The 13,554-nt window shown below is 44.2% G+C and overlaps 1 protein-coding gene across 1 annotated transcript; it reads left to right on the top strand.

Moving 5' to 3' along the window:
* Positions 1–307: 307 nt before the first annotated feature.
* On the top strand, positions 308–9,179 carry LOC121569165 (eukaryotic translation elongation factor 1 epsilon-1). Its single transcript, XM_041879847.1, has 4 exons — positions 308–413; positions 1,035–1,232; positions 4,718–4,813; positions 7,516–9,179. Exons 1-4 carry the CDS (start codon positions 330–332, stop codon positions 7,657–7,659), a joined length of 522 nt encoding a protein of 173 aa, XP_041735781.1. The 5' UTR covers positions 308–329; the 3' UTR covers positions 7,660–9,179.
* The last annotated feature ends 4,375 nt before the right edge of the window (positions 9,180–13,554 follow it).

Below are 13,554 nucleotides of genomic sequence, written 5' to 3'. Positions count from 1 at the left end.
TTGATTAATCAAGAAAGATAGACTTTAAGATATATATATATATAAATTAAACAATTAAACATTCTCAATTTGATCATTCATGTGTAGCCTAAAATAATGTAAGCACGTTTTAACTACCTAATAAAGACATTATTCTGTAACGAAATATTCATGGCGATAGTATTCGTATACTATAAAGTACTTTTATCTGATGCAACGTAATGAAACAAAATAATAGCCACTTTTTATGTCACCATTGGCTGAATATGTTGTCGATTTAAATCTAGTGGGCAGGACTGAGTAATTTCGACCAATCCTGTGCCATCTCCCTTGTCCCATCGTTCACAAAGATGTCGTTGAAAGAGCTATCCTCGCTAGAAAAGGCTTTAGGATTGAAAAAGCCTAACAAATACAGTACTCAGGGGGATAAGAAGGTGAATTTGCCATCTAATGGTTGCGGTTACAGTTATCGATATGTGCTAAATAAAATAGAGCTTACCACATGAACAGTAGCCTAGGTTAAAAAGAGTCGTGAGCACATGCTAGCTACAAAGCTAGCTAGCTAGCTAATGTTAGCATGCCAGTATACTTTCCATAGAAAAGCAAGATACTAGTTAGCTAGCTAGCTTTAGCTAGTTCTATTTTAGCGAAGGCAGGTCACGTAGGAACAAAGAAGCTATAACTTTACCCCATATAAGTTGTAGAGTAAATGTGTAATCAATGTTTGAGCTAAACTGTGTTATTAGCCAGCTGGCTTGGCTAACATTGAATGAATCTGCTGCCTGTTTATGCCATGTGATTGCAATCTTAGGTTGCCAACGATTTCTGGCTCTAACTATAGCAAATTTCAGTGGAGTGCTATACTGACTCAACTGCCTTCATTACAATGTTAGAAACACAAGTCACAGGGTGTAGTCAATGTGACTGCATGTTTAAGCACTGAAATACTGTATCTTGTTGACAAGTCATTACAATACAGACACTGACATTATGTGTCCATAATTCCTATCAAGCTAAAGCTAAATGTACACATTGACATTCTCTCTCCCACCCAGGTGCCTGTCCTCCAGAGTGTTAATGGGCCAGCTCTGGTTGGCTTGGTGACCATCGCCACTCACCTGGTCCAGGAGGCCAAGCGGCCTGAGTTGCTGGGTGGGTCAGCAGAACACAAGGCTGTAGTGCAGCAGTGGCTGGAGTACAGAGTCACCAAAGTGGACGGATGCCACAACGAAGATATCAAGACCATACTAAAGGTAGAGACCCAGAAACAATAGTAAAGATTATTCTCCAACGTTTTATAACTTCAAATCATCCAGAATTAGAAAGTAAATTAAAATAAATAAATATCGAAGTACATTTTATTGTCCAATGTAAATGTGGACCCACTGTTTTTCTACCATTGCTGTCATATGGGATAGACCGGCTTGGTGAGCTGTGTACGGAGAGGGTCTAGAATAGCAGAGCCTGGGAGAAGCCCCTGAGCCAAACTCGCCAACCCATGCTCCACCAGCCGTGGCTAGACTGACAGAGTGTGTGACTCATTAAGGCGCGGGGATATGAATCTAGGCTGATATATGGCCCTTCAGTGACATGGCCGAGGTGGGCAAAGCCGTAGATAAGAGCTAAGGGTGGGCACACACTTTACAATATAAGTCTTTAATTGGGGGCCGCTGTCGACAGCGTGAAAGGGATATGAAGCCATTGGTTGACTGGACAGGCGGCTCTCGGCACTGGCTGTCAGGGTGACGTGCCGCCTTGGCATCACTGAGAAGTCCTACTGATCCAGAATGTGGACGTGAATGTGGACTTTTAAAAAATGTAATGGTGCCACTTACAGAAGTTAGCCCTGAGCCCCACTCTGTGCCCCCACTGGCTGTTCACTAGAACTCTTAACAGCACACCAATAATCCCAGAAATGAAAGGGGTCAATGCGGGCCACAATAGCATACGTTTTTGTTTTTTTGCGCTTGTAAATTCTACCGTGTCACCAGTTTGTGTTGATTGTGCAGAAAAACAGCCAACATTTTAGATTTGAATTCAATAGTTACACTTTGGAATCGATTTCATGGGCGGCTTTAGTCATACCGTTGATTTAGAAAACCTCAAGTCTTGGAAAATAACAAGTTTGTCCTCAGGGGAGCTAATGTTCTACCTTGTGCAATAACTTATTCTTCACTGGGACCAGAAAGTGCCCTTCCTTCACTATGGTAGAATAGTCATGATGTTATAACCCACAACCTTGGGGTTGTAGTGAGGTCTAGAATCCCCAGTGAGTGTAGAGATATCAGAAGGCTTGGACAGACTGTGGTTGGGGATGGTGGAGGAGCAGAACCCAGGTTCTGAACTCCATGTGGGGGTGGAGGGGGAGCAGTCTTCCGTAGCTGTAGGGAAGGCAGGGATCTGATTGTGGCGGAGGAGACTGCTGCCTTCATGCCTTGCTTGGCAGCACATTCCGGCTGAACAATAACTCCATTAGCCCTCAAGACGCTGTATGTGCAGTACAAGTGCTAAAGATGGTTCCGTCCCTTGGGACCTGCACAACCACACACACACAGCCCCTGTGTGCTTAGTCCATCCAGTTTGTGGAAGGTTCATTAGATTTGCAGGCGCCCAAGTCAGTTGGGAGAGGAGTGGGCCACTTGTAAGGCATCTGCGCTAGCCGGAGTGGCCAGAGTTTTGGGGATGCCATGCCACGGCAGGTAAATACGTGTTCCCCCTCAGGTCGCTCATTATTCACATACAGATACAGCGCTCTCCACTCATATGTGCGCGTCACGCACTCCCAGATATATAGGTTAAATAGATCTCAGGCCTGGGTTGGCTCCACCAGCCACCATCTTAGTTTTCAACTATTTTGACTGTTAAAGATGTTTATTTTGATATTTTGTCTCTTTAACTGTGGATATGTCATTATCACCCCATTGCTGAAAGTTTGGTTATTGTTTTTCCTCTTTAAAATAAATGTTCTATAGTTGATTAAATTCCTTGGTCAACTTTTGAGACATTTCTCAGATTCAAATGTCTAATCTGGTTGTTATGATAAAAAAAAAAAAAAAGCTTAGATAATGTCAAGAATCACATTGGAGTGATTCTGACTGTGGTCCTCAAGACAATTGTTTGTAGGCGTATGTCTCCACAGTGCATTCGGAAAGTATTCAGACCCCTTGACTTTTTCCACATTTTGTTACGTTACAGCCTTATTCTAAAATTGATAAAATAGTTTTTTTTCCCGTCATCAATCTACACACAATACCCCATAATTACAAAGCAACAACTGGTTTTTAGAAATGTTAGCAAATTTATAAAAAATAAAGTGAACACACTTAAATAAGTGTTCAGACCCTTTACTCAGTACTTTGTTGAAGAACCTTTGGCAGCGATTACAGCCTTGAGTCTTCTTTGGTATGACGCTACAAGCTTGGCACACCTGTATTTGAAGAGTTTCTCCCATTATTCTCTGCAGATACTCTCAAGCTCTGCCAGGTTGGATGGGGAGCGTTTGATCGGTTTCAAGTCCGGGCTCTGGCTAGGCCACTCAAGGACATTCAGAGACTTGTCCCGAAGCCACTCCTGCGTTGTCTTGGCTGTGTGCTTAAAATGTTTGTCCTGTTGGAAGGTGAACCTTCGCCCCAGTCTGAAGTCCTGAGCAGGTTTTCATCAAGGATCTCTCTGTACTCTTTGCTCCGTTAATTTTTCCCTCGATCCTGACTAGTCTCCCAGTCCCTGCCCCTAAAAAACATTCCCACATGACGCTGCCACCACCATGCTTCACTGTAGGGATGGTGCCAGGTTTCCTCCAGACGTGACGCTTGGCATTCAGGCCAAAGAGTTCAATCTTGGTTTCATCAGACCAGAGAATCTTGTTTCTCATGGTCTCAGAGTCCTTTAGGTGCAGTTTGGCAAACTCCAAGCAGGCTGTCATGTGCCTTTTACTGAGGAGTGGCTTCTGTCTGGCCACTCTACCATAAAGGCCTGATTGGTGGAGTGCTGCAGAGATGGTTTTCCTTCTGGAAGGTTCTCCCATCTCCACAGAGGAACTTCGGAGCTCTGTCAGTGGCCATCGGGTTCTTGGTCACCTCCCTGACCAAGGACCTTCTCCCCCGATTGCTCAGTTTGGCCAGGCGGCCAGCTCTAGAAAGAGTCTTGGTGGTTCCAAACTTATTCCATTTAAGAATGATGGAGGCTACTGTGTTCTTGGGGACCTTCAATGCTGCAGACATTTTTTGGTACCCTTCCCCAGATCTGTGCCTCGACACAATCCTGTCTCGGAGCTCTACGGACAATTCCTTCGACATCATGGCTTGGTTTTTGCTCTGACATGCACTGTCAACTGTGGGACCTTATATAGACAGGTGTGTCCCTTTCCAAATCATGTCCAATCAATTGAATTGACCACAGGTGGACTCCAATCAAGTTGTAGAAACATCTCAAGGATGATCAATGGAAACAGGATGCACCTAAGCTCAATTTCGAATACTTATGTGAATAGGTTTTATTTTTGCTAAAATGTCTAAAAACCAGTTTCCGCATTGCCATTATGTGTGTAGATTGATGAGGAAAAAAACGAATTTAATAAATTTTAGAATAAGGCTGTAACGTAACAAAAATGTGGAAAAGGGAAGGGGTCTGAATACTTTCCGACTGCACTGAGGATCTGTGAAATTCTGTCAAATATGCAATTCTAATTAACCTAATGATCCACCAAAAGTAATTTACTTTTATTTTTTTCCTCATGCAGGACCTCAACAGTTATCTAGAAGACAAGGTTTACCTGGCAGGAAATCAGTTCACCCTAGCCGACACACTCATGTACTACGGAATTCATCACGTCATCGTAAGTCTGTCAAACGGAGCTCACAATTAAAAGAGTCATATGGTTAAAGGGCATGAGAAAGGAAACTTGACACAAGCAGAAAAGATGAGGCGCAAAATGATGTCTTTAGCCCAGGCCAAGGAAGAAGTTTGTTGGCCCCTGGAGGCTGACAGAGAGAAACTGGATCACATGTTGAGAAATGTCAGCGGTTGTGGCGGAGATGGATCGTTGCCACCAGGCACAAGGGAGTCAGTTTAGTTTTTTATCACAGCGGTTAACCTCAGGACAGAGGTCAGTCAGCAGCCCAGTTCCTCATTCTATTTGTTTGAAGTTCAGTTCAGGGGGGGGACTATCATAGCTATCGAACCCAACTGGCATGATTTTAGACTCTATTTCAGGTACAGTAGAGCTATGTTAGACCAGGCTTGGGCAGCCTCACAACGAACCTGAAACAGGATTGTCTAATATGTTCACATTATTATGGTGTCTCTTCAGCTAGCAATTACAGTTGAAGTCAGAAGTTTACATACACCTTAGCCAAATACATTAAAACTCAGTTTTTCACAATTCCTGACATTTAATCCTAGTAAAAATTCCCTGTCTTAGGTCAGTTAGGATCACCACTTTATTTTAAGAATGTGAAATGTCAATAATAGTAGAGTGATTTATTTCAGCTTTTATTTATTTCATCACATTCCCAGTGGGTCAGAAGTTTACATACACTCAATTAGTATTTGGTAGCATTGCCTTTAAATTGTTTAACTTGGGTCAAACGTTTCGGGTAGCCTTCCACAAGCTTCCCACAATAAGTTGGGTGAATTTTGGCCCATTCCTCCTGACAGAGCTGGTGTAACTGAGTCAGGTTTGTAGGCATCCTTGCTCGCACACTCTTTTTCAGTTCTGCCCACAAATGTTCTATAGGATTGAGGTCAGGGCTTTGTGATGGCTACTCCAATACCTTGACTTTGTTGTCCTTAAGCCATTTTGCCACAACTTTGGAAGTATGCTTGGGGTCATTGTCCATTTGGAAGACCCATTTGCGACCAAGCTTTAACTTCCTGACTGATGTCTTGAGATGTTGCTTCAATATATCCACATAATTTTCCTTCCTCATGATGCCATCTATTTTGTGAAGTGCACCAGTCCCTCCTGCAGCAAAGCACCCCCACAGCATGATGCTGCCACCCCTGTGCTTCACGGTTGGGATGGTGTTCTTCGGCTTGCAAGCACCCCCTTTTTCCTCCAAACATAATGATGGTCATTATGGCCAAACATTTCTATTTTTGTTTCATCAGACCAGAGGACATTTCTCCAAAAAGTACGATCTTTGTCCCCATGTGCAGTTGCAAACCGTAGTCTGGCTTTTTTATGGCGGTTTTGGAGCAGTGGCTTCTTCCTTGCTGAGCGGCCTTTCAGGTTATGTCGATATAGGACTCGTTTTACTGTGGTATAGATACTTTTGTACCTGTTTCCTCCAGCATCTTCACAAGGTCCTTTGCTGTTGTTCTGGGATTGATTTGCATTTTTCACACCAAAGTACATTAATCTCTAGGAGACCGAACACGTCTCCTTCCTGAGTGGTATGACGGCTGCATGGTCCCATGGTGTTTATACTTGCATACTATTGTTTGTACAGATAAACGTGGTACCTTCAGGCGTTTGGAAATTGCTCCCAAGGATGAACCAGACTTGTGAATGTCTAGTTTTTTTTTCTGTGGTCTTGGCTGATTTCTTTTGATTTTCCCATGATGTCAAGCAAAGAGGCACTGAGTTTGAAGGTAGGCCTTGAAATACATCCACAGGTACACCTCCAATTGACTCAAATGATGTTAATTAGCCTATCAGAAGCTTCTAAGGCCATGACATAATTTTCTGGAATTTTCCAAGCTGTTTAAAGGCACAGTCAACTTAGTGTATGTAAACTTCTGAGCCACTGGAATTGTGATACAGTGAATTATAAGTGAAATAATCTGTCTGTAAACAATTGTTGGAAAAATTACTTGTGTCATGCACAAAGTAGATGTCCTAACCGTCTTGCCAAAACTATAGTTTGTTAACAAGAAATTTGTGGAGTGGTTGAAAAACGAGTTTTAATGACTCCAACCTAAGTGTATGTAAACTCCCGACTTCAACTGTACACTTGTTTTACATTTACTTTTACATTTTAGTCATTTAGCAGACGCTCTTATCCAGAGCGACTTACAGTTAGTGAATACATATATATATATTTTTTATACTGGCCCCCCGTGGGAATCGAACCCACAACCCTGGCGTTGCAAACGCCATGCTCTATCAACTGAGCTACATCCCTGCCGGCCATTCCCTCCCCTACCCTGGACGACGCTGGGCCAATTGTGCGCCGCCCATGAGTCTCCCGGTCGCGGCCGGCTGCGACAGAGCCTGGATTCGAACCAGGATCTCTAGTGGCACAGTTAGCACTGCGATGCAGTGCCTTAGACCACTGCGCCACTCAGGAGACTGTGGGGAAAGAAATGTGACTTAAGTTACAAGTAGAGTTGCTTCATTAGTTTTGGTACTAGCTAGTTATAGCCAGAAAGATGCATTTGCTAAATATAAATGGAGATTCATAACATTGCTAGACATTTTATTTTCCCGCCTGCCTTGTAATGTGACAGTAGTGTCATTCTCAACCTTAAACAATGTCAGATTTGTATAGTATGGATCATCAGTGATAAAAATGAATGACCCCCTGTCTCTCCTAGGTGGACCTGGCCGTCCAGGAGAAGGAGAAGTACATGAACATGACGAGGTGGTTCAATCACGTCCAGCACTACCCCGGCATCCGGCACCACCTGCCCCCCGTGGTGGTCCTGAGGAACAGAGTCTACACCAGCGGCCACCACTGAGGTCTCCTGTCCCCTGTCAGGGTGCACTGCTGGCTGCCAGGATGGCCCAGGGCGGACTTGGGGGGTACACAGGGTGGTGCTGACATCTCATCATCCCCACCTACCCAACACTACGGTCCCTCCCTCGCCTTCGAGACGTTTGATGTCTTTTTGTTGTTGTTCGGAGTCTCTGTTTTTTTTATGACTGCAGATGCTGTCAGTGTCAAGGTGTAGGGATATTCTAGCGCTGCTTTCTGAAACTGGCTCCCTGAGAGCATTCTTGCTGATGAATGGCAGTAGGGTTTGCTGATACCTGTCAGCAACTCTTGTCTTTTCACTTAAAGGGATAGTTCACCCAAATTACAAAATGACATTGGTTTCCGTACAGCAATCCATCGTTTAGTTTCCCATGCACTGTTTCCACATGCTAATGGTTTAGCGTTTGTGGCACAAATCCCATTCAAGTCATGGGACTGATATTAGCATTTTTTGCACATCATGTTCAAATCATCCAAAACTGTTGAGCTTCACAAACAATTTTAGATACTTTGGATGATTTGGACATGATGTGCGAAATAGGCTAATATCAGTCCCATGACTTGATTGAGATTTGTGCCCAAATGCTGAAACGTTAGCATGTGGAAACAGTGCCAGAGAAACTAAACCAAAGCATAGATTGCTGTAATACCTTGTCCATAGACTACTTACAGAGTAAGGAAACCAATGTCATTTTGTAATATGGGTGAACCTTCCCTTTAACCTGAGCCTTGAATGTGAAAAAGTATTATTAAAAAGTACAAATTAGTTAATAGTTTGCTATGTCGCTTTAAAGAAGTCCCTCTTGCAATTTCAATGTCTCAACATGTTACTTAAACAAAACAAAATAACTCCAGTCCGCCGAACTGTGTTCAGCATCCTCCACAGATCCCAGGTCCACTATCAACTTTCCGCCCTCATGAATATAGTCTTCAGTCTTAGTTTCCCGAGCTGCTGCCTCTGCTATTCCACCAGCAGCGTGGGCAGCAGCCTCTAGTTCAGATCAGAGTCACTCGAATCAATCTGTGTGTTGATGCTGAAGGACAGAGGGCAGACTACCAGCTGCCATAGAGGCCACAGTGTGCCTCTGTCCAATGCTAGAGCCCTGGGTGTCAGCCATGCATTGTGTCATTTCACCCTCTTACCCATGGGGCGGCAAATCATTTTGCAACAACATCCGAGTGATAATACACACTCACACAAGCTGACTGGATTTAGCCATTAGCTCTGTCAGCAGTGGGAATCACAGCTAATATATATATTGAATCGCTGTGTTTGCACAACAAAATAGTTGGGTTATCTTTGACTTAATTATGAAAACTTTATCCGATGTGTCAAACTGTTAACTGGTTTAAACTGGCCTTTTTGTCCCTCCTAGTTTTCTGGTATGTTCTTCCTAATAAGCCTGCCTTATGACGGCTGCTGCTTTACTGCTATGGTTTGTGTTATTTAAGTCTACAGAAGGTTGTCCTGTGCCAATAAAAATCAAAGGGAAACAAAGATAATCTTCATCTCATGAGTCTCATCTTGTTTTGTTTTTTATTAATCGCTTATTTATAATTCAAATATATATGTTTTTAATTTGGTGGGTCCATCGATTAAACAACAGCAAACAAGGTGCTGTGTGTTCCAGAAAGAGTAGACTTGTGAAAGCAGACATCCTGCAGTCATTTGAGCAGGCCTTGTGACTAGATAAGAAAGAACATTGCACTACTGGACCATAATAGAACCACTGTCCTGTTGTTTATTTCAGTTCCATTTAGATATCACTGCTGCTGAAAAGAAGCTTAACACAGCATGTCATGCTTTATCTTTGAGGTGTCAGCTAGATTGCAGAGACTGAACTTAAGAGGGCTTTTGTTTTATGCGTTTAAACTGCGTAGACACATTTTGAAGTTATACAAAGCTTTCTGAAGACCTAACTCATGGATTCGCAACTAACTCGACGATGTGTAACAATAAACTTCAAATTAGTCTTTGATGTTTTGTGTGCTGACTGACTATTGTCGTAATGTCAAAATGGCAGTGTCATTAGGTCTTCCAGCTTTGCAGCTGATGATCAAACCAAAGCCAAGACAAACCCATAGATGAAGCCACAGTGGGTAACTCAAGACAGCCCAATTAGTAGGAACCTCTCCCCAGTCATCTGAAGACAGAGGTTCACCCCTCTACAGGGGTGGACTGCCACAATGAGCTCACATTGAGATCTTTCCCCCCATGGCAGCTGAGGCAGCCTTTTTTCCCCCCACCCCCTGGTCAGCGATAGTTCAAGGGTCAATTGGCTCGGTGGATTAGCAGGGTTCACTGGTGACTTCAGCTCTCACCAGGAGTCATCTCTCAGTGTGTGGTCATGACCAGACGCCACCTATCACTCACTCCTCTTTATGGCCACAAGCGGTTTCACTGTGGGAAGGGCATGGGGGCAGAGTCCAGGGCCAGGTGAGGTGAAGTTGCCCTACGGACAACTATCTAAAGAATGACACCTCTGCTGGGTCTTACCTTTTAAAGTGTAGTGAGGAGTGCCACAGGTTCCCCAAGCAAGACCCTGTGTCAGGTAAGCAGTTTTGGCAATAAGTCTGGTCATGAAGTAAATGGTGCCAATCTGAACTTGTAAAAAACGATGTGGGTTCCCACAGATTCAGGCAGTTTCAATAACTGGTCCCTTAGTACCATCTTCCTAATGAAAGGCAACTGTGGTGGGGTATTCACGTCACATAACACCCCACGGTGTTAGTCCGAGTCTGCCATGTCGACACAAAAAATAGTTTGTTATGTCTTCTTAATGAGATCGAGAGAGCGGCGCATCCGACGGGACGTGTTCCCCTGATTGATTAAATGAAACAATCAACACTGAGTGGGGGCGCATTAACGTGTCGTAAGTGCTTGTGACAGGCCTTGCCTTATCCTCCTCTTACAGATAGTGACAGTTCTACCATGCGCCCATAAAGATGGCATCTGATTGTCAATTGCAATTACACAAGTGCAGAGGCAATGATCAGGCGGGTGGGGGTAGTTTTCTTTGCACACTGTTAAGTACAGTCATTGGTTCAGGCTTCAAGGGCTTGAGGGCAAGTTGGGAAACTTATTTTGCTGTAGTTTCCTCTCCTCTCTAAAGGTACAGAGGATCGTGTGAAATTGTGAGGTAAGCAGGGGATACATTCCAAGGTTGGGTGTATTTGTCTCTTTCACGGTAGTGTTTCTGTTGAGGGTTTTCTATCCAGCTTCTGTATTAGAAGCATGGCGTCTTAATGCAGCTTCTGTATTAGAAGCATGGCGTCTTAATGCAGCTTCTGTATTAGAAGCATGGCGTCTTAATGCAGCTTCTGTATTAGAAGCATGGAGTCTTAATTCAGCTTCTGTATTAGAAGCATGGAGTCTTAATGCAGCTTCTGTATTAGAAGCATGGAGTCTTAATTCAGCTTCTGTATTAGAAGCATGGAGTCTTAATGCAGCTTCTGTATTAGAAGCATGGAGTCTTAATTCAGCTTCTGTATTAGAAGCATGGAGTCTTAATGCGGCTTCTGTATTATAAGCAAGCTACAGGGAGGTAAACACTAATCTTGTCAAAGTTTATTTTCTCTGGGGTACAAGTAGAGCCATGCCATGGAGCGCAGAATGAGCCCAGGTGTGTGGCGAGGAGTTTACGCGACGCACTCACTCACTTCATCAGTCAGAGAGGGGCGGCTGATTCAGCCTAGGTGCTGAAGTACATGTGTGCATCCCGGGGCAATGGGATCACACCTAAACTCAGGCACGGATGACAGACTGCTCCAGAATTAGCCTGCATCGCTTGCCCTCTCTCTCTCCCAACCTGCCTCAGCTGCACACACACTTCCTGGCTGCCGCATTCAGATTCCCTGTGTGTGTGTGTGTTCATGCGCTCGTTCAGGGGGTTGTGGATTTGGCTTGGGGGCAAGGGTTGAGAGAGACGTGGTGAGTTTGGGGGGATGGGAGGAGTGCATACCGTGAAAGAAGCAAGGAAGATAGCAAACTTCCTTGTCTGGATAAGTTCAAATAATGGACCTCTCAGTTCTCTTGTGTGGATTTGTCCTGCGCTATGTTCTAAAGCTGCGAAAGTCTTGATCTTTTTTATATAGACCCCTGCTTTTAGGAGTCAGTGGGGTAGAGGTGCAAGAACATACACATCATTATTATTATTACCAATATGGAACTAGTTCTCCATACATTTTGCCAGGGAATTGTCTCCTCCAGGACATTTTATCGGCTGCACTCTGGCCTTGTGGCATAGTCACTGGTGACAGAGAGGCCATTCTGTGCCCTCATATTCTAATTCTGAAGAATGTGTCGCAAATTAGGTATACATTTTCTCTCCTACTCCATGCACCCTTGCCTCTCTACCCCACAGGTCTATGCCACTTAACTTTAGACTGCCCTCCTGCCTTAATGGTTTTTGATAGGATGTCTTCGGGGGGGGGCTACCAAAAAGTAATTGTGTCTGAAGCCCCTTGACAAGGGCTGTACTTTTAAAAAGGTACTGCTCAGGGAACCGAGGGCAATAAGCTGAGAGAATGGTGATGGTAGTAAGCCTCAGATGCATTCCTGGGTGGAGAGAGGGCAGGAGGGGGTCAATGCCATCAGCGATACCCTATAATGACCACCCTTGGAACAAAAACAACACCTTCATTACCATTTCTCCTCGGCTCATCTGCATATGTGTCAACCGGCTGTGAATTTTTAATTTCCGCCTTATTACAATGCAGATTTTAATTTGGGGTGACTAATTTATTTAAACCTGGAGTGAAATTATCCCCCTCTTCCAGCACTGTTTCCCTCCTTATCTTGTCACATTTCCCTAATGCAAAAAAACACTCCTGATTCATATTTAGGAGAACAACTCAGGCAAGGTTTGATATGATTAACTGTAATTATGTGTTACCTAACTGATCTGCTTACCTTTGGTGCTGTAGTCTAAATACATATTCATGAAGGAGGGGTTTACAGGAATAGTATGTGTTTATCTTCCATTTTATATCAAAGTTTGCATTTCCACTTTTTACCGAAAGACACTTGATACAATGACAGTACTTCGGCATATTTTAACTCTGGGTTGACTGTATCATATAAGCCAAACCAATAGACAGTTCCCAATGTCCACCTCACTGAGCATGGCGATAATGCATAGCCTGGGCACAAAGGGAGCCAGCCGGCGTGGCGCTAATGGATTAACCTTGACAGGACATGATTATGAACCAGAAGTGCACCTTTTACTCATGCCTGGTTGTTTCCCGTGTGTGTGTATATGTATGAGTGTGTGTGTGTGTGTGTGTGTGTGTGTGTGTGTATATATATGAGAGAGTGTGTGTGTGTGGGCTTCACCGCTCACTGGCTTGATTCTGGACTGGGGGCATGAAGCTGCAGTCTGGCATAGGGGATGCCCGCTCGCTCACCCGACTGCTCCACTCACTGCTCACTTCCCCTCTCTCTCTCTCTCTCTCTCTCTCTCTCTCTCTCTCTCTCTCTCTCTCTCTCTCTCCCTCTCTCTCTCTCTCTCTCTCTCTCTCACTCTCTCCCTCTCCCTCTCCCCCTCCACCTCCTCACACACACACAACCGTCCACAGCAGGACTGTCCCAGGACCAGGAGGGGGTGATAATGGGGGTGGGGGGTGGGGGGGTGGGGGGGGGTATGGGTCATGGAGAGAGTGGCAGCTGGGGTCTCAGTCTTACCCCTCAGTGAGCTTGCTCTGCTAAACATCGACTTATTTCAAGGGGTCGCTCTTTGATTCTCTGAGTATTAGTTAAAGTACAGTGATTCAAGTCACTGATATGAAGGGTTAGTTAAAGTACAGCGATTCAAGTCACTGATATGAAGGGTTAGTTAAAGTACAGCGATTCAAGTCACTGATATGAAGGGTTAGTTAA

Source organism: Coregonus clupeaformis, chromosome 7 (genome assembly GCF_020615455.1).
Source record: "Coregonus clupeaformis isolate EN_2021a chromosome 7, ASM2061545v1, whole genome shotgun sequence".
Classification (NCBI taxonomy): domain Eukaryota; kingdom Metazoa; phylum Chordata; class Actinopteri; order Salmoniformes; family Salmonidae; genus Coregonus; species Coregonus clupeaformis.
The sequence above is the reverse complement of the archived record's forward strand: the minus strand, read 5'-3'. Positions and strand labels throughout refer to the sequence as shown.

Bases quoted from the DNA above. Each gene is read 5' to 3' on its own strand.
- LOC121569165 (XM_041879847.1), top strand. From the start codon at position 330: ATGTCGTTGAAAGAGCTATCCTCGCTAGAAAAGGCTTTAGGATTGAAA. The intron at 414-1,034 runs GTGAATTTGCCA...TCTCCCACCCAG, and splicing joins GTACTCAGGGGGATAAGAAG to GTGCCTGTCCTCCAGAGTGT. The intron at 1,233-4,717 runs GTAGAGACCCAG...TTCCTCATGCAG, and splicing joins ATATCAAGACCATACTAAAG to GACCTCAACAGTTATCTAGA.